The 23,887-nt window shown below is 41.5% G+C and overlaps 2 protein-coding genes across 6 annotated transcripts in view; one reads left to right on the plus strand and one right to left on the minus strand.

The window, feature by feature from the left end:
• Nucleotides 1-1,016: 1,016 nt before the first annotated feature.
• Nucleotides 1,017-7,728, plus strand: insm2 (insulinoma-associated 2). The gene has a single exon (XM_082516491.1). The coding sequence runs from the start codon at nt 4,836-4,838 to the stop codon at nt 6,762-6,764; it is 1,929 nt and encodes a 642-aa protein (XP_082372617.1). The 5' UTR covers nt 1,017-4,835; the 3' UTR covers nt 6,765-7,728.
• A 78-nt stretch (nt 7,729-7,806) lies between these two features.
• Nucleotides 7,807-23,887, minus strand: part of ralgapa1 (Ral GTPase activating protein catalytic subunit alpha 1) — an 82,276-nt gene continuing 66,195 nt past the window's right edge. For 2 of the 5 annotated variants that reach the window (XM_082516717.1, XM_082516720.1), the window contains exons 44-46: nt 15,149-15,273; nt 11,197-11,308; nt 7,807-10,363 (exon numbers count right to left, since the gene is read on the minus strand). In XM_082516717.1, the coding sequence (XP_082372843.1) occupies nt 10,276-10,363; nt 11,197-11,308; nt 15,149-15,273 (325 nt within the window). In that variant the 3' untranslated portion in view covers nt 7,807-10,275. Of the gene's footprint in view, nt 10,364-11,196; nt 11,309-13,060; nt 13,094-15,148; nt 15,274-23,887 lie in introns of all 5 variants that reach the window. The other 3 variants (XM_082516718.1, XM_082516721.1, XM_082516719.1) reach the window with 2 other exon arrangements.

Below are 23,887 nucleotides of genomic sequence, written 5' to 3' on the forward strand. Positions count from 1 at the left end.
CAGCAGGGAGGCAATTTCTAATTACACCCACTCCAGTGCATATGCACGAACCTGATCAGGTTGTTCTCCTCAAAATGCCTCCTGTGCGTGTTCACTGGTTAAAGGTGCAAACTGAAAACACTAATAAAGAGGCTGCTAAGTTCACTTTTCCAAGAGTGTCGCAGCATTACACAAATGTGTCATATCTAGTTGATTGTATTTTAAATATTTTACAGTTTTTAAAAAATTACATCAACCAAAGAATGTCAGTAAAAGTAAATAACTGAAAACAAACAGTTGATTTAAATGGAAAAAGAACAAATTATTCATGTTTTATGTTTGTTCATCTCGTCTTCTTTAAACAGTTTTTACTTTATCTCTCACATTCCAAACAAACTCAAAGCAGATTATTTTTTGCACATGATCAACTGCTGCAGCAACTCCATCATCTAAAACTATCAATTTTCATTCCCTTTGTTTTACTTTCGATGCATTTTAAGAATTATTTGGAACCTGTGAGTGTTTTATGTATTGAAATTTACTCTAAATTCAGAAGAAATGTGAGATAAATGTTGGGAAATTATGCCACAAGTTGTGGTCTTTAAGTTCTGAGCACATTCAGAAAATCACTTCCTCAAAGATTTTACAATAGCTCGAGTTTCATATTGTACCAAATATTTAGCATCTTGCTAAAGCTTCAGGAAATGTTCTGTAAAGGCTCCCTGAGGGTCTTCTGAAAGTTTAAACAATAATCTTCAAGTTCCTTTAACGGTTTCACCAAAAACTACCTCTCAAATTATTCTTTAAAGTTTTGGTTTTTGTTTTAACACTGAGGACTCCATGTATTTCACACTGCGGGGTGATTGCCCACTTTTTAAAAAGCATTTGACATTATAGATCACAGATTATTAATGGAGAACATAGAGAAATACAACAAGGTATCACACTAAAAAGTTACACTGACCATGGATATCAATATGTACAAATAAATACTCGTAAATCCAACCTCCTGAAGGGTGTTTTTTTTGGGGTTATAAAAGGTTCAGTGTTGGGCTCTGTATGTATATTGTATGTAAAATTAGAAATAAAAATGTATTTTATTTACTAAAATATTGTTCCAGTACATCTGATTTTTCAGTGCCACAAAAAAGCCAGTTTAATTACTTTATATACCTTTAGAATCATATATCTTAGATTTTATATTATAAATCCGTATTTGAAATTTTTTTAAATAAAACTTTCATAGAAATGTAGTGGAGTAAATGCTCTGCCCCTCTTTAGACTCCATGGAGTAAAGTTTACAAGAAATCTACCAAATTTAAAGATCTAGCACTTTATCAGCAGACAGACAGCTTTTATTTCAGCTTCTTCTTAATTTAGCTATAAAACAAACAAACTATGAACAGAAGCAGCTAAAACATAATTTTTCTTTTGATTTAAACTATGGTGAAGGAATTTTATTGGCATTTTAATGTGAAAACACCAAATGTAATAAAACACTACTTAAGAGTTAGAGAGTTAATGAACCAATAGGTGGAAACATGAGCCCTGAACCTTGTTTGCTGATGACACTAGTTTCTATCTCTCTGGAAAGAGTTTGGAAGTTCTCAATACAGAGCAAAGTTTTGAGGAAATAATTTAATAGTAATAATTAAATAGTAATATTAATAATAATTTGTATATAAATATATTAGGTATCATTAGGAACTAGTAAATGTTCTGGTGTACTAAAAATTAGACCCTAGAGTAGTACACTACTGTGCAAAAGTGTTGAGTCACTCCTCATTTCTTTGTGTTTTGCTCCCAAAGAGCCAGGCTTGCAGATTTGTTCTTAACTGGTCTTGAGCAAACGTTCTCCAGGGTTTCTGGGTTTCTTTTTCACTCACTTTCAGTCCAGTACTAATGCATGACCATTTCCAGATGAATGTTTTGTTGCGTGTTAGGCCCCTTAGCACTGACTTGGTATCTCTTGGTATTTTGTGCGGTGTGTGCTTCATAAAACTGAGAAAACTGGACAAGTGGAAGATAAAAGAAGTAGTTTCAGGCCTAAAAATCTATCTACAGCAGATAAATATTATCTGAAAGTTGTGTCCTTAAAAAATTAAAAAATCCAGCCAAGACCTGACACGTGACTTGAGAGATGCATCTGATCCTTCAGTTGTTCAATGAAACCTCATCAGAAATGGTCTCAGTGGTAGGGCGAGTGACAAGAACCCATTCTTGAAGAAGGGAAACAGGGAGAAAGGACTCAGGTATGCACATTACAAAAGAACTGGACTGAAATGTGAATACATATTATAGAGTGATGAATCCAAATTTGAAAAATTTTAGTTCAAATCACTGATATGTTTAATTGAATTTATTGTCAGTATGTACGGAGAAGGTCAGGAGAGAAGTACAACAGTGAGTGTCTACAGCTGCCTGTGAACACGGTGGAGGCTGTGTCATGGTGTAGGAGATTTTCTAAATTGATAGAATTATGAATCCATAAAAGATTTTGATCCACCATGAAATACCATCTGAAAACCATCTTACAATGGTTTAAATGTTCAATGTGACAACGGTCCCAAACTCACTGCCAATGCAATAAAAGGGTACCTGGAAAAACACACGACGGGACACTATCAGTCATGGATCGGCCTCTGCAGCACCCGGACATTAACATAATTGAAAATGTTGGATCATCTAAATGGAGCCAACACCCAAAGAAGAACTTTGATGGTCCATAGAGAAGCCTGGAGCACTATTCTTGAAGACTCTTCAAAGAAATTACAAGAAAGCTGCTTGACAGGGTTCAGATTGTGCTAAAGAATAATGGCTGGCTTTCATTGTACAAAGTGTATTGCCATGTTTGTTTTCATCTATTTCCCATTTTCCTAGCAAATTTTAAAGGAATAATGGGTAAAGAAGACTTTGCACAGTACTGTAGAATGTGAGCTTTCATTTATAGAAAGGGAGATCATATTGGGTTGGCTTCTGATTTTTGGATGGCAAGAAGAGAAATAGAAATGAAGACGACACAGATCATCGCTGGCTGAAAGTCAGTGCTGTGAGGTGAAGGGATGTTGAAGGGGAAATGTGAAATTGGCAAAAAATTGCCTCTGGCTATGTTATTTATTCAAGTCAGCCTGTAAAAGGAAGAGAGGAAATGAACATTAGGACATTTAATTATATTAAAAAAAAAATTGTACTGTCAATACAAGTGTTAAAAGTCTGAAAAGCAGGAAAGCAGGAAAGTAAATCCTACTTAATCTTAATCGGGGATACAGCCCTTATCTGCTAATGTGGGCACTGACTTTAAAAGGTGAAGTTTGGCTCCCGCTACTCTGACTTTAGGGGTCTCCTGATCTTCCTGACTAAGTTACCTTTTAAGAGGACAAATTTATCCCCTGAGGTAATCCAGACACTTTTCTTTTACTTAAAAAAGGTCTTGCTAGTGACCTACCTCACTCCAAGAACAGCCTTTTCAGAAGTTATAGGTTTTCTCATTATGCAGGAGGCATTCCATGGATCTTTTAACGTTGTGGCACCAGTTGTGGCACAGTATCTGATCATAAATAAATGCAGTGCAGACAAAAATGGCATAGGAAACACTGAGCACATGTTTTGCAGTATTATGTACTGTAAGTGGTGCTTCATAAGAGTTACAGTGGCCACCCTAAAATGTCCAACGGGGATCTTTAAAATTTATACAGAAATACTTTTTTTTCTGTCTATCATACCTGTTCTGTTACCTATAAAACATTCTTTTATCATTATATATGTTGTTTATGCAAAGAGTTAAAAACACAATTGATACTGCAAAAAATAAATACAACTGAAGGTAGGTTTATATTAATTATTTATTACAGTATCATCAGTACCAAATTATAGATGAAGTGGTGACGTCGTAATGTTTTAATCAATAACTACTTAGAGTGAAGTCATCATGGTTGGGCTGTTTTTACTTTGAAACAGAAGTCTGAAGAAAATCTGAGTAAACATCTTGTTTGAAGACAAGTAATACTTCAAATATTTGTGCAGAACCACTCAAAATATCCCAATTACTGATACCTAATTATGAAACAGTTACACGGGAATTACAATAAAAATCAAACCCTATATTTTAAAACAAAAACATGCATATATATCCACTCCAGAGGATAAAAAACTAATAAGGAGATTGCTTTCTACAGAGCTGCAGCCAATGATTGTTTTAATTGTGGATGGATTTGTTTATTATTTTGTGACTGTTTATGGAAACAAAACAATAAGATTCAATTAGAGCTTTCAGTTTAGAGTAATTTGGTTTACTGCTGTTTAAAAAAAAATTACTACAATTTAAATCAGTAATCAAAACCGTTTTACTGGAAATTTTGTGGCAGGAAACATTTATGATTAAAACTAAGCAGCGCAGATAAATATATTCAACACCTGAAGGTTAAACACACTTTAGCATTTAACCATACTTGGACTCTACTTAAGTTATAGTAGGCTACAGAAATTTTAGCATAAAAAAACATTTAAAGTACTTAAAATCATACCTCATGGGGCAGGTGCCACCCTGTGCCACCTCCACCTGGACACGCCCCTGCCTGGCACTATTTTTTCTTCGCTGTTGTGCTTTTATAATTTTTAGTCTAATGTTGAATTTCAGCATTCAGTCAAAGCTATCGGTGTCCGTGAGGCTGGATGGAAAAAAATGTTAACGCGGATAGGCTGCTCTCTTTCTCTCTCTCTCGTTCACTCATCATACCTGCGCGCGCCCCCCTCTCTCTCTCTCTTTCCGCCACTTCAAAGCTCTACTTGAAAGTGGGCTCGAGACAAGAGTTGTTGTCCTTTCCGCTGTGCTTGTGCCACGCGCTGTCATCGCCACAATGCCTCGAGGATTCTTGGTAAAGAGACACCGGCGAGGCTCGGCGTCATACCGGTCACGGAGCAACAACAACAACCCGGAGGGTGACCGGAACGGCGGCGGCGGGGGGTACAGCTGTGAAGCGACCGGAGCAGAGAGCCACGTGCTCAGTGTTTTCCCGTTTCAGCGGCAGGACGGAGAGTTCCCAGTGTCCCGCGAGGACTCCGCTGGTGTCAGGGAGGCGTGGAGCCCGCACGTGGAGTCCGCTCTGGAGGCAGAGGCGGACCGGCGCGCGCAGTTACCTGAGAGCGAGTTGGACGCTTTGAGCCCCGACGGTGACTTCTCTTGCTTCTTCCCGCCGCCGCCTCCGCCACTCACAGACTCCTGCAGCCCCGTTAAACCGGTTGGCACGAGACTTCTTGAGCAGCGCGAGGAAGGAGAAAAACAGCTGCTGTTCACGGGCAGGTGTCTGCCGTCCTCCCCAGTACCCGACCTGCCGGACCTGCCGTTCCTGGTCAGCTCCACGCCGACCTCGGTGTCCGCCTCCATCGAGAGGATCCTCGCGAGCAGCAGCCGCCACCACGCGCCGTCCTACGGTCACGGTGACAAGTATGACCCTCCCCACGTGCACCTGTTCCCGCATCTCACCGTGATGAGCCAGGAAGTGGCGAGGAAACGCTCGTTCCTCGAGCCGAGCAGCAGCAGACACAGCAAACAGTCTGCGTGCAGCAACCCCACGAAAAAACCCAAAGTGAACCGGAAGCTGAACTTCGAGGACGAGGTCACGACCTCCCCGGTTCTGGGTCTGCGCATCAAGAAGGAGAGCCCCGAGCTGCGGAGGCACCGGGAGAAGTCGTCCGGCCCCGGCGGGAATCAGCCGCTGGGGGAGTTCATCTGCCAGCTGTGCAAAGAGGAGTACCCCGACCCCTTCTCCCTTGCGCAGCACAAGTGCTCCCGCATAGTGCGTGTGGAGTACCGGTGCCCCGAGTGCGACAAAGTCTTCAGCTGCCCGGCCAACTTGGCCTCTCACCGCCGCTGGCACAAGCCGCGCCCGGTGAGCAGCCCGGCAGGTGAGACCCCGACCCCCAACAAGAACCTTTCGCTCAAAGAGGCACGAGGGCTCGCTCAGCACGAGAGGCCGCCGGTGGAGTTGGAGGGCAAGGAGAACGAGCTGCTGCGCGTGAACACCAATCAGCACCACGCGGCGCTGGACAGCTCCCGCATGAGGCGCGAGCAGTCTCTGCTGCTGCTCCACGCGCGGTCCCGGGACAGCCCGGACGGCGACGGCCTCGCGCCTCCCCGCTACGACTCCTCTTCGCGTTACCGGAACCCGGCCGAGAGCTGCCTGGACCTGCAGCCGCAGGTGAGAGCCGCGGACAGCCCGCCGTCCAGTCTCCTCGTGCTGAACCCAGAGGAGCGCGCGGACCTGCCCCAGCAGCAGCTTCCGCCTCTGCCGTTTGTTCAGTCGTTACCGGAGGAGGTGTACGAGTGCCGGTATTGTGGGAAGAAGTTCCGGCGGCAGGCTTACCTGAAGAAACACCTGGCCGCGCACGAGATGACATCGCGAGCGTCTCCGCCCGCTGCATCTTACGGCCAAGCGCGCGAGCCCAGTTCCGGACAGAGCCAGGTGTGCCTTTGTCACCTGTGCGGCGCGCGCTTCCCGTCGGTCGAAATCAGGGACAAGCACCGGCTGTGGCACGCGATGAGGGACGAGCTGATGGCGGAGACTCTGGGAGGAGGACGCAGAGGGGACGTTTTCCACGCGCACAGAGAGGAGAGCGGTGGCGGGGAGTGCGACCACCAGCAGCAGCAGGAGCAGCAACAGATCTTCACGTGCAAACACTGCCCCTCCACTTTCTTCAGCTCCCCGGGACTCACGAGACACATCAACAAGTCTCACCCCACCGAGAACCGGCAGGTGATGCTGCTGCAGATGACCGTGCGGCCGTGAGTCGCGCGCAAAACTGTGGTTTGGAAAAGAGGGGGAAAAAGTTTATTTATCAAGAAGTCCTTTCAGAAGCAAGTCTCGCCACTCGGTAGCCATCTTGGTAACACCTCCGGGCACTTATTTTAAAATATTGAATTAATTTTAATGCTCACCTGGACACAAAAACTGCTCGTAGATACTAAAATCTGATAAAATAACATCTCAAAATGTCTTTTTTTTCTCTCCCACAAAGCTATCAATCTACCACAAACCTCTGATTGATTCTTCTCTGGGTGCTTAAATAACACATTTATAGTTCTGCTGAAGTATATTTGGACTATATGCTATGAGTAAAAGATGCTGAAGATGACCTGTAACTGTCCAAGGTGCTGAAACCCTGCCTGGAAACTGGCTTCTACACAACCATCCTAGCTCGCTTTTCCTTAAAGGGAAAAGAGGATATTTTAAGTTACCGGACAAAACAAATAATCCAGAATAATGTTAACCGATTAAATTATTTCTTCTTATTACTTACAGTTCAGCTTTTCTTGCAAATAACCTGGCACTAAAGCTCATTAATGCCACCACCAGAGTGAGTAAAACGGGCCCAACAGCCAGTCATTTTGAACTTGGCATTTGTTTTTATGTTCACTAAAGCTTAGGAGTGTAACCATAATGGGTGATCTTCCTCCTTCTCATCCTAAAAAACTAAATTTTCAAACCACAAATGTACAGAGATCAATGAATAAGAGTAAAGAGAAAACAATCATTAATTTCTCAGCTATAAAATATTTTCATACAGAAATGAAACAGTTAATGTTATACTGCTATTAAAAAAAGGTCTTTTGTCTTTGATTATTCATGTTGAGATATTTGCTAAATGCCTTTATGATGCTAAAAATGTAACGTGTGGTTCTATGAAGACTGTACGGTCCTATTTTGATATGGCTGAATGTGAAACTAATGACACAATTGTGAATAAATGTGAGTAGAGTCCAATCAACACTGCGCTGTCAGCCTGCTGCTGTTATTGTTTTGAAGCTGATTAACCACACAACTCTGGCAGTTACTGGTACGAATTGTTTTATTGTCAAACTCCATCGTAGCACATCCATACGCTTGCCGTGTGGCCGGCGTTAACACATGTTCACACAGTTGACAGTTTGTGGAGTGTGTGCGCAGTCAAAGCATGCAGTGTGTGTAATCAGTAGTATCCATCAGGTGGGGGATTTACACTGTTTCTCCTCTTCAGATGAAGAGTGACGCCGATATGACTTATTCATGCTCTTTGGGTGGAAACTAGTTGTAGGGGACAAAAAAAGAACAGTATGTACAACCCGTGGATCTTTAAAGCAGCATCTGAACGCTAATCCACTAGCGCGCGTAAACATGGTGCCGTCGTGTGGTTTCGGTGCTGGGACGGAGTTTGGGGTGTGAACTGAGCAGGCTCGGTGACCTCTAGTATACATACACACATATATATACACGCAGCATGTAGAGATCAGGGTGCAGTGGGGCCTCTCAACCATTCAATGGTGCTTTGACCTCAGTGACAAAAGTAACAAGAGTAAATAATTTAAAGGGAAGACTCAAACCTCAGCTGACTTCAAGTAAGTGCACATGAATCTGATCTCCTCCTTTTTAAATATTAAGTTTGAAATAAAAGAAAATTGTTACACAATCCCTTTAATCTATAGAGTATATGGCTGAAACGAACAGTAACAAAACTTTCACCAGTAACAGACACGGGAAGAGCGTTCGTTTAACCTTTTTTCCTCTAAACTCACAGAAAGAGAAACTGAAAATGTTAAATACATTAAAAAAAAAAAAGTGGTAGTGTTGCAACTGCATGCTGATGCCCCCTCCCTCAATGACACCTCTTTTTCTTCCCCTTCTTTGGCGGTGATTCTCTCATTTTTGTATTTTTTTTCCCCCCAACCCTGAAAACTGCCTACAAAACACTGAAAATGAAGCACTAAACCAACTCTTAGTGGACTTTTGTGGACCCAGATCCCAACACGCGGAAGTGTGTTTTAAATACCAGTCCCCTTTCCCCCCACCCACCAGCCTTTTACAGTAATTCATGAGAATGATGATTCCCTCCATACAGATTTACAAGCTCCATCACGGGAAGAACAACGTAGAATGAATTTAAATTCCTGGACGATGAAGAGCAAGCTGGTTATGAAAGCTTGAAATCTTGTAGCGCTAACCTACTTTTTGTTTTGTTTTCTAGCAAGTCTGTGGTTTGGATTTCAATCACAGTTTGGCTTTGGCAGCTATAACCGTATGTACACACGCACAACAAGCTTCCTTACACTGTACACATTCTTATAGATATTCATATATCTACTATGTATGTGTATATATATATATATATTTATACTCATATAGATATACAACATATACTCGAAGGAACAAAGAAAGAAAAAGCTGTGGTTCTTTGCCTCAGATGAAGGACTGACTAAAAATACAGTAACATTCCTGTTCGGGTCAAAACTCAGTTTACAGTCAATTAAAAGAAAAAACCCCAACATGTTAATATTAATATCAGTGCTCGTTTTACAGCATCAGAAGAAAACAAAATGATATATGCAAGTGCCTCCTCTTCCATCGGTCGGTCCTGTTAATGATCATCAGAGGAAGTTCAGACTTTTATTCTGGATTCAAACACGGAGAACGTTTTTTGTTTTTTTTTTTTTTTTTTTTGGCTTGAGAAACTAACTTTCTTTATCATTTCAGGTCTGTGCTGCGCACAAAAAAAAATAAAAATAGACTTATCGCTTTCTTTACAGCCTCCACTCCCACCTCTGCCCCCCCCAGCACACGCGCACACACTCGCACACACACGCACACACACACAAAATAGTACAAATATACAGATTCCTTAAAGGACACTTTTCTTCTTCTTTGCAGTCCTGCTCACACCGACTGGCATTGTGTGCACTTTCTAACATGGCACAGGCTGTTATGAACTAATACTGCACTGCTAATTTTACTACTCAACATGCTGCAACACTGGTTTGACTTGTCTCTCTCTGTGTGTGTGTGTGTGTGTGTGTGTGTGTGTGTGTGTGTGTGTGTGTGTGTGTGTGTGTGTGTGTGTGTTTTTTTTTGTTTTTTTTTCCCAAGCAAAGCTGTAGATATACAGAGCAGCATCTGTGAGTATTTTTCAAAATAAAACTTACAGTATTGCCCATAGAATACTTTTATATATATTTAGTACAAGAGAACACGTGTGCCCATTAAAGCCCAGGGTCCAACCAGAAATACAACATGCTGGGATGAATCAGCGCCTACTCAAGAGTTTATATTAATTTGCTTACATACCTAATTTTGTGTGCTTTGTAAACGGACCAATTTAAAATGGCTTGTTTTTGAGGATCCTGATACCTCCGATTGGCTGATATGAAAGCTTTTTGTTTCCTAATGTGATATCAAGTGTGAGTTCTGGCTGAGTCCTGCAGTTTGGGGATTTCAGGTCTTATTGGCTGATCCGGAGGAGCGTCGCAGCTTCATGGACATGCGGCTCTTGCTAGTCCGAGGAGACATGGGGGACGCCGTGTCGCTCCCGGCCTCCCCAAGAGCCGGACTTTCTCCCCGAAGAATCTCTAGGCAGGAGCCTGAAGAGGAAGAAGAATAGGAGGAGAAGGGGGGTTTGAGGGGAAGACAGGCGAGGTGAGGGGGTGGAGGTAAATAAGGAGAAAAAGGATGAAGGGACAACAATAAAATTATATTTCAGCCCACTGTGATCTACGAAGCCACACTGCACAGATTCCTACAGTCACAGAAGCAGGACAGTCAGATAAACGGACACACAGACACACAGCTAGAGACAGGAACCTGATAAAGCTCTATTTCCTTAAGTTAAAGGTTCCCCAAAACCACTAGACATGTGCATGACCTATACTTAATGTGAAACAGAAAAGTAATTATTTAAACCAACCAAAATTAAGTGAATCTGAGCTAGCGAGCGAGCCTCACTGATAGGACATACTAACCCTTTACTAGTGACTACAAAGACATTTTAAAGTTTTTCCTGCTTTGCAGCTGAACCTCTTATAGAACAGGTACCACCTCTATCAGGATAGCTTTGGATGATACAGTTTAAAGCAAGGCTGCCAAACTCATTTCACGTACAGCTCACTTTGATGTTAAGTGGGCTGGACGAGTGAAACTCACCATTGTGCCAGTGTAAAGACGTTTAGATAAACATTCAGTCCCTGAGACATCTTAATACAAGAAACAGAAGTGCAAATTAAATAGTAGGTCTCAGGTTTACTACGTAATAAAGAAATGTTCCAACAGAACGACATCTGGGCTAAACCTGCAAAAAATAAATGTTTAAAATTGCAGAGAAACTTCTGGTAACTCCCTGCACAGACTGTCCTGTAATTTAAAGTATTTTAAAGTGCAATTTAAAGTTCACAATTTATTCACCATCTCTAGTGCATACCATTCACAGCTAGCATGAAGAACCTTCTGCTTAAGACCTTTCCCTTTAACCCTGAGCTGGTTAAAGCTGTCTAGTGGTTTCGGGACCATCAGATACATTGCACTATGCTCCTCTAATGAGTGGAAGTTAGGAGAGGATAAAGGAGGAAAGAGAGAAGGACAAAGAAATAAAGAAGGTATTGGAAGAGGAGCAGTTCAGGAGAGAGAAGAAAAAGAAAACTGAATAAAAACAGAAAAAAGAAAAAGCCACACGTGTAACAGAAAGGAGCAGAAAGACACACATGACAGACTTCACAAGCACACTTACAATACGTACACGTACATAATGAGTACACATATAACAGAGCATATTCACTTAATTTGTCCCATCCCTGTTACATTGAAAGAGCACAATTGAAAACACAGAAAACAGCGTTAGTCCAACATTCAAACAGCTTTTGTGCACATGTGCAAACCTATGCTTGGTTTACCACTTTTAACAGGGTGTCAGAGTGCATATTTTTGAGCAGCACTATGGCACTACATCATATCACAACCGGGAAGAGAGAGAGCGAGAGGAGCATACAAAAAGGTTAGAGGTCAAGTTTCACCAGGTGAGCATGACATCGGAGGTTAACAGAACGACCAAGTTATGGATCGAGTGGACAGACAGGAGAAAAGGACGTCTCACTTTCACCCAGCCTCGGAGAGAGATTTGCTATGATGTTCGTGTTGTGTTTGAGGAACATTTATCAGGATGCAGAGTGGGTACGTTAATAAATCAAGATGTTATTTTCATCCCGACAGCCAGTGAGTCAGACATCTCAAGAGGAAGACAAAATGTTTCCCTCTAAGGTTGTCTTCTTGTGCCTGTGATGAGTGAAACTCACCTTTGCGGCAAAACTTTTAAAATTTGTAGATCGCTCTGTGGAAGTCCCATTCTCACCACTTGCAGCTGCCTGTGTTAAATCTTTAACCTGAAGTTCAGATGTAGAAGCTATGGGGAGCTAAATCTACCGAATATAGCATGTGGTGAACATGGTGTGGATAAAAAGCACAAACGGTGTGCTGACTGGGTTCACAAGGGCTCACACCACAGGTCAGGGGGTCTGCAATGACTCCTCCTTTTCAGAAGTCTCAGGAAATCTGTGTTAGTTGCAAAAGATGGATGCAACCCATTTCTTGGGTTGCTTGGATGGTCTGTTAGTTCAACTATAACACAGCAGGCCCTTATATTTTTCACTTTAATGATTAACAATTATATAAAAGGTACCAACAGCATACAGATCCAGTCACCAGTGGGGGTAATTACCATTATTAACTGGGGAAATTACTTGTGGAGATCAGGCTGTGAACAAGCGCATTCCTGCTGGAAAGGCGTGCATTCTAGCACGGGAGTCTGCAGGGACTGACTGCAGCTTTTGGAAGCAGCTTAAAGTTTTAGTTTTAGCCCCAGAAAGTTGCTGCTTGGACAGAAAAGGACTTCAAGGAAAAGACAAACAACTAGCACTTAGATAAGGAGACCAACCTGAGTAAGAGACACTTTAAAATTTAAACCAGGCGATGGTTTTGTTTTTAAGAATAAATTAAAACTGGACTTATTTGTGTGTCTGACACTCAAGAATAAAAACAAGTGTCTTGCCCTCTTACTGCCTCTGATAATGATCCATAAAACAAAAGTCACACCAAACCACAAGTTGAAAGTGAGGCTTCCTTTTAAAGTGAAGGCAGCTGTTAATACATGCAGACCTGGTTAAACAGTCGAAAACACAGGAGGAAGAAGAAACGGAGAGATGGAGAAATCACAGGAGTGTAAAAGCTAGACTGTAACGTCCTTAGGAAGAGCCAGTCAGAAGTGGGCGTGTCAATCATGTGACCAGGCTTACCTTTTTAGCTATAGGCAAGTGAGACAATACGATCTAAAGGAGGGGGGGGGGAGGGGGACAAAAAGAAAATAAAATGGGTGGGAAAAATTGAAATAAAACAAAATAAAATAAGAACAGAGAGAAGAATGATTGATCATTGTGTTTGTTAAGAGAGGTGAACCTGTGAGTAAATACAGGAGGGGGAGGGCAGGAAGTGAATTACTCTGGGTTGACTTCAGAGCACGGGATCATCAAAAGTTTGTCAAAAGCAGCATCTCAATTCACAATTTTTAGATGTGACACACTCATCGTGACTAAAGATCAAGCAGGCTTTATTACTGGGATCTGATCCTGCGCTCTGAAAGGGAATTTGGGGCCCAACCCATGACAAACCAAAACAGAGCCTTTAATAAGTTACATTTAAATGCCATTTAATAAGAATGAGTGAAAATTTGTGGGTGGGGTGGGCGGGGGTGTTGTGCCAGATTTATTTAACCTCAAAGCAGGTTGATTATTGTTGTATTATTATTAATATTTTGACACAGCAGCTGGTAAGATGAGGAGCAGGTGGCTAAGGAAAGGAAACAGGCATCAATTATACAAATATTAAGACAAACGCACACAGTCACACCTGTCACGTGTCCCTACAAACCATCATTTGATTACACCACGCACTTCTGCTCCTTCAGGTCACACATTTATAAGTCTTTAAGAAGAAAATATGCGGCTTACCTACAAAAATTAATTAATTTTTAATTAGATTAAACTGGAGCCAAAGGACAGACCACCATTTTAAGCAGATAATTTGCAAGGACTAATGATCTGTATCGATTTAATAAACTTAAACAGGATACATATGAGAGTCATATTTAAGTCCCATGTGCGTGCCTGGCATCTCTACGGCTGATCAGATGTCAGCTAATTCCTCAGAGGAGCTCTAGAGAGAGAAAAAAGGGCCCGAGTGCAGCTTTGGATACAAAACAGAGCTCAGCAGATACTCAGGCTGTGAGCTATAGTGTGTGTGTGTGTGTGTGTGTGTGTGTGTGTGTGTGTGTGTGTGTGCTCTGAAGTTCATCCTATCAAATCTGGACAATGAGTGCCAGCAAAATACAATCTGTACACAACAAACACAAAATATGTGGGATTTTTTATTGAGTATGTCACGCTGTTATCGTCGGGGCTCCGGCACCAATTTAAGAATCAAAATCTGCCATTTTAAGACATTTTTAATTAGAAGTGAACAATGTAGAAATGTAAAGTGCTCAGCAGTGCAGCGATCCCTGTAACAGGGCAGCGTTTGATGTTTTCTTTGGCCACACTTGAAACTAAAAAGTCAAGCCTCCTGTATGTAGGGAGGGTTTCCATACGTGTAGTCCTTTGGAACTGAGTACTTTTCTTTTTAAAAAAAAAAAAAAAATTAGCCATTTCATAGGATTTTAATATTTTTTGTACATTTTACTTTTTATTTACCTGTTTTTCCTTTGAGAAGAGGACATAAAACAAAAGGACTAGAATAGAATACCAATAGAATACTATTTGGTCCATAATTTAATGCTAACTTTAGTCCTCAGCGAATGAGTCAGAGTGCATTTCTTCTACTATGTCCAACTACTGATGTGCCAAATATATCCCCTCTAAACTAAAAGAACCTTATCTGAGAATAGTTGCAGTTTTTGGTTTAACTGTTTATTTTTCATATGAGGTGTAATAAAGAAACCAATTAGGCTTTTCTACCCATATTTACCCGGTCGTTTAGAATTAGTTGATTATCGTGAACTTAAGTGTGTTTCATGAATACTGTGGATATTTTCTGATTTCACAGGGGTGTGCACAGAATTTCTGAGACCTTGAAACGTTAAAAGTACAGGACATATTACATATTACTGTGTGCTGCACTTTTTTCTGGTACCCTGAATGTTGGACTTGTTTCCAGATAATTCACTGGAATGCAATATTTGCATACACTTTAAAGGGTCAGGAGACCATGTGGGACATGTGGCTCCTTTTTACCTTAATTTTAACACCATCTCATGTTATGGCTAACACCCAGATTTATAGCCTATTTCATACATTTGTTGACAGGTGTAGCTGCTGCTGCTGTGGTCTCACCTGTGTCAGAGGGCAGGTGAGTGCAAGGAGCAGGACTGTAGACTCGGGCTGCGTAATCCTCAAACGTGGTTGGCTCCTGGTGGTTCTGCACGATATTTTCTAAGTATCGGGCGCGCTCCTCATAGCTGAGTTCAAAGGTCAAGGACAACTCAAACAGGAGCAGAAACACAGACAATAACAAAAAGAAGCACAATGGGTTAACTTGCCCTTAAAAAGTTATTAAAACCACCACTAGAGGCCGACCAATGCAGGATTTTTAGGAACAATATCAATTCCAATACTGATATTTGGTGATTTAAATATCCGATACATCAACCAATATTTTATTTTATTTTTATTTTATGTCAGAAATTAAATAGCTTGTTTACACTCAGCCAGAGTCCGCTTAGATTTGCTGCCTGTTGTTGTGGACAAATATGGATTATCAGCACTTGTACCATGGTTGATGATAACTGATTAAATCTTTAATTATTCCAGAATCATAGTCAACAGAAACAAAATAATTCAAATAACACAAAAACAAGATAAAAACAAAAGCATCCAATCACCTTCCAACAGAGAGAAATACACCAGTGTTTCTGGGTCTTATTGTATTTATTTTTAAATTTTCATCGGTATCAGTCGCTATAAATGCCGATACCAATATACCTAAAAAGGTCCTGTGGTTCGAGCCTACATCTATAACTGCCGCTACACAAAAATGGGACAGGAATAAAACACAAAATAACCATTATGTTTGTTTCTTTTAGTCAAACTTACAAATACACATTTAAGGTGAAATTACTGGTCATGGTGAATATGGAGGTGATAAAGATACAAGATCAAGTTGCACACTGGTGCTGCGGAGCTTGAAATGGGTGGTGTTACAAAGGACACCGGCCAACTGGGGGACTGAAGACCAGGATAACTGTTTCTGTTGTAAATATGAAAATCCTTCAAATTTATGGGGACAATACTGCTCGAGGCCAATCATTACAAAAAAAAAAACAAAAAAAACAACCTTGCTAATTAACTGTTTGCATACTTCATACGATTAAATGTGAAACTAAAATGAAGTTGAGCTACTTTAACAAAGCTTTCTCCAATTTCAGTCCCCCCTCCTTTTCTAAACACATTGCATGGTTATGAAAAACCTTTGATGTTCCAAGAGAGAGATAAAAAAAAACTACATTCAAAGCTCAATGTGCTAAATGTGGATTATTTGTCAAGAGTTTAACCCTCAATAGAAATCCACCGCATCTCTTATTCAGGCTGCGTAGGCCTTGTAGGCCGGCAAATAACCCATTGTGAAATAATCTGCAATGTCCTCCAAATTCATGCAGTTTAACATAATTCAGTACTGTGTGCGTCATGCTTCAATTCAGCCCTCCAAAGTGAGCTCTCTCACTTATTATGGCCCTCTGGAAGAACAAATATCAGCCGGCCGTGCCCTAAAACGAACACTTATATAAAAAGGGAGTAAACTTTTTAAAAGATTATAGTTTCTGGTTTAATATAATATAAATGATAAAAGAACTCAAACCCTAATTTGGAGCCCAGTACAAGAAAACTGAAATACCACGTGTTTATTGAATGACCATGTACCTTCATGTCCATGTGACTCTACAGAGAATAATCCAGCCAGAGACAGAAAGAGAGAAAAAAAACCTTGCTATTTATCACTTGCTATTATTCAAAACGAGAGGCGCAGCGATTCAGCAGAGAGCAGAGTAAATGGAAACCAGGACTTCAACTGTCCATCTATTAGAGATAACCTCATTGATAGAATGACATTTACCCTCTCTTGCTTAGTCCTTCTCATACATCCCCCCCATAATGACAGACACGCACAGCTGTTACGGCCTCCTGACACACACGCGCACACCCATACACAGATATAAACACACACACAGTTCAGTCCCATCATCTCCCAACAGAATGACCATTTGCTCAGTGAGCTCCAATAACAAGGGCTTTTCAACGAGAAAACAGTGTTTGTGTGTGTGTGTGTGTGTGTGTGTGTGTCCGGGTTTGATAAGTTTGGATGTGAGAAAGCACAGTGTGGTTGTGTGCACGTGATGCTGTTCGAGTGTGTGATGGGATTAAGCCAATGAATCTTCAGAATGAAATCTGTGTGTGTGTGAGTGCACGTTGTGAATGGCTCGGCCATCTGTAACAGCACCCATGGGTTTTCTATTGGGTTAGAGAGCTGGTCTATGGGCCTCAGAAGGAGAGAGATTCAGGTCTAATGGTAACTGATTCAGTTACAGACAATGATAATAACAACAATATGGCTGCTTTAAAGTGCGCTGGCACAACAGAGGGGAAAGGAGGGGGACAGATAAGCGGAAAAAAAGCAGGGAAAATAGAGAGGAGGAAATCTATATAAACTTGTGACAGGGTGACGGTTTGTCAAAGATTGTTTCTGACATTTACCAGACTTGACTTCACGGGAACGTCAACGTCTAAAAACAGCTGTTATTGTTTCAAAAAAAACAAAAAAAACCCAAAAAACTTGTCGAAACCTCAGAAGGAGGGACGGGGGTCGGAGGTGCAAATGCAGTGAGATGCTGAGGGAGGAAGAGAACTTGTTAAAAGGGAAGCAGCGAAGGTGAAGATGAAGGAGGGGTGAGAATCCTGCGGTGAGCCGCAGAGGAAGCGAGGCAGCGACGGCGATGTTTAAGTAACAACACGAGAGCCGGGAGAGGTGCGGCAGGCGCACAAAGACTGTCGAGCCGGCGCCTCGCACGCCGAGTCTCTGTGTGATCTCGCCGTTTGCCCTTTCCTGCTTCCCCCTCACCGCCATCGCACCTCCCCCTTTGGTGAACGAAGGTGTGTTTGTGCGAGTCGGAGGGGGAAGAGAGGTGTGCATGTAATGCAATTAGGAGATAGAGGTGCTATTATATAGTCAGGCAAACAACACCTAATCATCTTCATATCATGTTTTAATAATGTGTGTCTGAGAAAGGGGGAGGGGAAAAAAGGCACATAAAAGGCTCCCATTTCCTCATTTCTGAGGAGGTGAAAAGGTTTAAAGGACACCCGCGGGAAAGAAAGATGTCTGCAGAGACGGGAGAATAAGGACAAATACATACAGAGACGCAGTACCACTGCTGAGATAAGTGACGGGAACATCTCTTTCTTCCCTCGTCCTCCGTCTGCCTCCTTTATACCTCCTTCCCTTTTTGTTCCTCTCAGTGTGGGTTGTGTCATCGTGTCACAAACACCAACTCCCCACTGGGATGAGGCGACATGAGGAGGACAGGGACGACGGACCGATGTGCAAAACATACACGAGCAGTAATCTCACCTTCATCAGCGGTGGAAAGCTTTAAAACACTCTGCACGGAGAACGTCGGCTACACCGGGCTGTTCTAGCAACGAAGATGTCCACATGGGGTCTTTACATCTTTATAATTAATGTCTCTACAACATCGACTGCATATTAAACCTTTTTTCTTATTTTTTTAATGAAGTCACGTGTGGTCTCGACACCTTGTCCTGCCTTGGGAACCTCGAGAAACCCTGTTAACGCTGCTTCGAGACACTTCGCCATCGAAGCAAACTTTAGCACTTTTCTTTACGTGACAACATTTAGAGCAAAATATTTATCTGTATGACTTCTTTAAGCCAAATTAAATACAGGTCCTGTGTGTCTCTTTCTGCTTCAGCTTTTACAAACATTTTTCTCTTATTTAATACTGAAAATTAAGTCTCAATAACAGAAACTGTGACTGAGATTTAACGATTTTAGGTTTTCTAGTTATTTATTTTCCCAAATTTTTAATCCTCCTCTGTGAAGCATTTCAGGAGGCTGGTCTGCACGAAGCACAGTACTGAAATAAAGTTATTATTATTGGTATTAAAAAAAAAGAAAAAAAGTAGAAACCATTGAGAGGTCATAGAAAATAGAGTTGAAATGCGCTTGCACATCTCTGCCTCCATCCATCCCTCTATCCAAATGGCAGTCGCAACTATGAAATCTGCTGTAATTGAATTTCAGATGGCTCCTCTTATTAAGTCATTAGCAGAAAAATATCCCTCTTTCAGTGAGAGAAGGGGAAAGAAAGAGGGAAAATTATAAGGGGAAGAAGAGGGGAGGAAGGCTGGTGAGGGAGAAAAAGAAAGCATAGCAGAGAAAGGCAGACAGGAGAAACATGGAGGAGAGAGGGGGCGGATAAAGAGGCTCTTTTGTGTCGAGTCAGAAACTCATTTTCTTGTGCGTGGCTGAAAGGAGTGGAGAGAGTGAAGTGTTCGTGCTTTCCTCCTGCTCTTTCTCCCCCTCTTCTGTCGCTCTCTCTCTCCCCATTTCAGACCTTTTCTCTCCCGCAGCGCTGCTCATTGTGGCGGTGTTCGACTCCTGTGATCACTTGAGACGGAGGGAGGCTGGAGGAGGAGAGGAGGCGAGGGGAGGAGAGAGGGAGCTTGTTAGCGCATTAGGAGTTGGGCCCACTGCTGGGATGTGTGTGTATGGCAATGTTTGTATGTAGGGGGTGTGTGCTGTGAGACTATATATAAAGTCTGTAGAGGTAGAAATGTGACTGTATGGTGTCTACAGAGAGCATCAAAACCCGGTTGTCAATCAATAATGTAATTAATAATTATTAATGCCATTATTCTTACACAGCACGTCTTTTATTCTGTCTTCCTTCTCTCTCCCCAACTGGCCCCGCCCCTCCCTGAGCCTGGTTCTGTCGGAGGTTTCTTCCTGTTAAAAGGGAGTTTTTCCTTCCCACTGTTGCCAAAGTACTTGCTCATAGTGGCTCATATGATTGCTGGGTTTTTCTCTTTATGTAGGGTCTACCTTACAGTATAAAGCGCCTTGAGGTGACTGCTGTTGTGGCACTGTATGAATAAAATTGAAATGAATTATTTAGTATTGTTTAGTTTAGTGGTTCGATCCCTGGCCACTCGAGTCGCATGCCAAAGCATCCTTGGGAAAGAATGACTTTTAGATAAAGTGCTTTGAGTGTAGAGTAGAAAAGCACTGTACAGGAACCAGTCCATTTATCTTGTTTGTGCATTGAAAAAACATGAAATTTTTAACCCAAGACATGAATTTTACTACATGAGCTTTTTTCCTATAACGACCTTTTTTTTAACATCATGTGAAATAAAGTTTTGTTCTAAAGGCATACTGGGCAAGAGGTAATTGAAAAAAGTAATAAAAAAGTGAAAAATATGTTTGTCGATATACAATGATGAGGCACAAGCTCAGAATAACAGAAGGACGAGCTGCGTGGATCATCATGGATCCTCAGCCAGGTAGTCTTGCTAGATGTTAAGTGGCGCAAGTACACCCATGGAAATAAATGAACTGGTTCCTGTGTGAAGTTTGCATGTTCCCCCTGTGCTCATGTAGGCTTTGTCCGAGTAGTCTGGATTTACCCTGCAGTCCAAACACGTGCGTTAGGCTGATTAGCGGTTCCAAATATGAGTGATGTAACAAAAGGTTTCTGAACATTGTGTTAAAATACAAAAACATCACAAAGCGACCAAAACAAGAGAAGCAAATAAACCACAAAGAGCCTGAAGAGAAGCGGAATAACCACACACACACAAAAAAAAAAAAAAAAAAAAAAAAAAAAAAATTAAGATCCTTAAAAAGAAAAAAGAAAAAAAGGGAAAAAAAAACCAATTCTAAAATAATTTGTTTTGCTATGAATAAAATCTAAGGACTTTAACTTAGTCTTATTAAGATTTACCGTAAGATCGACAAATAAGCTGCAGCAACAAACGTGTTATTACATCCCTAAAGGACGTTATGCCATTGGTTCTCTTGTCAGCAGAAATGTGGCTTAACCCCACTTATTGAGCTGATATTGAGCTATATCTGCATCCACAGTAAGAAATGGGGGCCCTGCTGTGGCACACTTGGTTGAGCAGGTAACCCGTATGCCAAAAGATGCAGGGGCTTTGGGTGAACTCTGCTCTTTTCCAACTTCCCAGGCTAAGGCTAAGACTGGCACTGTTGTGTTTTCCAGCTACCTTTACTTTCTCACTAAAAAGAAGAAAGACCAACAAGCCTTTAAATACACTTTATGACCTCCCTGCCTTGCACTTTGCAACTGAGGATGGGAAAAAAATGCCTCCAATCAGTCTTATTGAATAGGATTAAAGAGGGGGAAAACATCTGAGCAATGTTGGTTTTAAAGTGTTAAAAGGAACAGGCAGTGTTTGCTGAAGGTCATCTCTTCCTGTAAATGAATAAAAATTGTTGTTTTAATAAGTAACAGAAATTAGAGTATTAAATCGACTAAAAATAAATTAAGAAAGAGCAGCACAGCCGGTGAAAAGCTAGAAACGTTCTTTAACCTTTTGATGCTGAATCTGAATAGCTAATTTCCTCTGGTCAGACAAGTGACTCTAATTTACACTCTAATTTAAAAAGGGTGAACATGAAGTACGGCTGCCCATCCTGTTTTTCCTGCTGTACTAACAACTTTTTATGATTTTCTATTTTGAGAAAATTGCATTAAAAAGCAGCACAACTTGTCCGTTTTCTTGTCTACGAGACACCTCTCATCAGAGGCGCGCACACACACACACACACACACACACACACACACACACACACACACACACACACACACACACACACACACACAGCTTATCTCACCCAGCATCTCCCAAACACACACACAACCCCCCCTATCTGTCCTCTGCACCCCGGGCATTGGAACAGACAACAGAGAGAAGGACATCAGAGGGATAATACAATTGGAAAAGCTTTACAGCGTGTAATGATAAACCTGTGCGTGTATGTGTGTGCGTCCACGCCCAAAGGAACAAGCTAATGGGTTTATATCTTTCTGTGATAGCAATGATATGGAGGGGCTTTGTGATTTCATTATGAGCGTGTGTGTGTGTCCACGTACGCCAAAGATGAAGACAGAGATAGGTTAGTCTAATGCACTACTTATTGCTCGACGTGCATGAAAAGACACACACACACTCACATCAGACAATCGCATTTGCCCCTATTCATCTGCTCTTTAACCTGATGCAGAAACAGAGGCAGAGGAGAAAAAACAGACGTGATACATTAATTGGCCCCTTGTCACCCCACTATTTCACCCTTTGACTGAGACACACACACACACACCTACCTCCCTGTCACCACAGGGGAGCCTTAAAGCTGCCAGTGCAATTACAAGCTTTATTTAACCAGCACAGAGACACTAAAGTTCACACAGGCACAGCATGGGTGCTGGTGATTGTCACCAAGGCCGTAATAATAATTCCCTTATTAAGGAGATACATCCGCTTCTTATCTGCAGGCGGTTACACAATAAACCCCCCCCTCCTCACACACATATATCTTTACAATCACCGATATGAATCCTCATAATATGGATATAAAAGCTGACAAAGAAAGTAATTCCTCACCTCCCGCATGCATCACACAGATGTTAAATTCAAAGTAAAGGACTAGTTTTTGTACATCTTTCTGCTTCTAGCGGCCGATATAATCTGTTCATAATAAGCCTTGAAAGGTGAAAAGTAAAAGCCTGGCATGTTATATATAAAACAGAATGAACATTTTAGCTGAAATGACAAAACACAGCTGACAGGAAGTGTCAAAAATAAAAACTGCAGATCCTTAAGTGGGCGCTTGAGGCCCACTACAAAAGCGAGTAAGTCCCCATAGGCTCCTCATTGTTTTTGTGTAACTTAACACTAATTAACAAGTATCTGTATCTGTGAAAGGAACCCGACTAGTCTATGCCTCGGTAAACAAACTTGCTAATATTCACGAAAAGGTATGACTTCACATTCTGGATGTGAAAAAACAAACAAAAAAAACTACATAGAAACAAAAACACATGTCATGAAAACTAACACAACAAATGCAAAAGAACAGCTCAACAGCTATGTCCATCTTTCATTTACAGTCTATGCAATAAGGGTGGATTGACTGCCAAATATTTGTCAACCAAAAGAATTACGCTATTTTGGACAAATAATAAAATGCTCCTGCTTATTAAATGTGAATATATGGAGCTTGTCCTTCATCTTATTTGAGGCTTTGGGTTACTGATTGGACAAAATGTGCAATGCCAGAGGTTGTTACTTCCTTAGAAACACAATATGATTAAATTCAAACCATTTTTAGATCATTTGAAATCTCAAAAGAAGATGCTTATGTTTCAGACTGATGTCTTTCTGCAATCAAGAATTAAAATGTCAAAAAAATCAACTTGACAGAACAAGGGGACTTAAAGTTACCAAATAATTTGAATAAAAAGTCTGAAAACTTTATTGGTAAGACTTAAAACACCTGCTAGGATGTTGCAGGTGCCCTTGAGATACACAAATCCTGCCCCACTTAGCGCTTATTAGCTGGGTAAAAATATTTTTTTTCCTTCTAATCCAATTATCACCAGTAATTAATCTTTCGCCAACACCCCCGTCTGTGCTCACGAACACTTTTTTCTTTCTGCCTCTTTAAGGCTAAATTCAACACGCCTGTTAGAGCTGATGACACACAGTCTGCTGTTCTGCACTTTGTCTCGGTCATCCGTGAGGGAACCCACCCTGAATCTTAAACACCTTATCACATAAAGAAACTTACATTCACACACCCGGCCACAAAGCGCATTCACGCACTTACACACTCACATACACACAACTGCAGATTAGCTTGTTTACCAGTCAGAGGGGGGCCTGCTCCAGCAAGGTGTGATCAAGCCACTGATGGCTGCGGCTCATGTGTCTGCACAGCTCTCGGTGACAAGCATGTATGCTTGCACACAAACA

Source organism: Aulonocara stuartgranti, assembly GCF_965226115.1.
Source record: "Aulonocara stuartgranti genome assembly, chromosome: 19".
NCBI classification, from domain to species: domain Eukaryota; kingdom Metazoa; phylum Chordata; class Actinopteri; order Cichliformes; family Cichlidae; genus Aulonocara; species Aulonocara stuartgranti.

Excerpts from the sequence above, each read along its gene's own strand:
- insm2 (XM_082516491.1), top strand. The coding sequence starts at position 4,836 with ATGCCTCGAGGATTCTTGGTAAAGAGACACCGGCGAGGCTCGGCGTCA.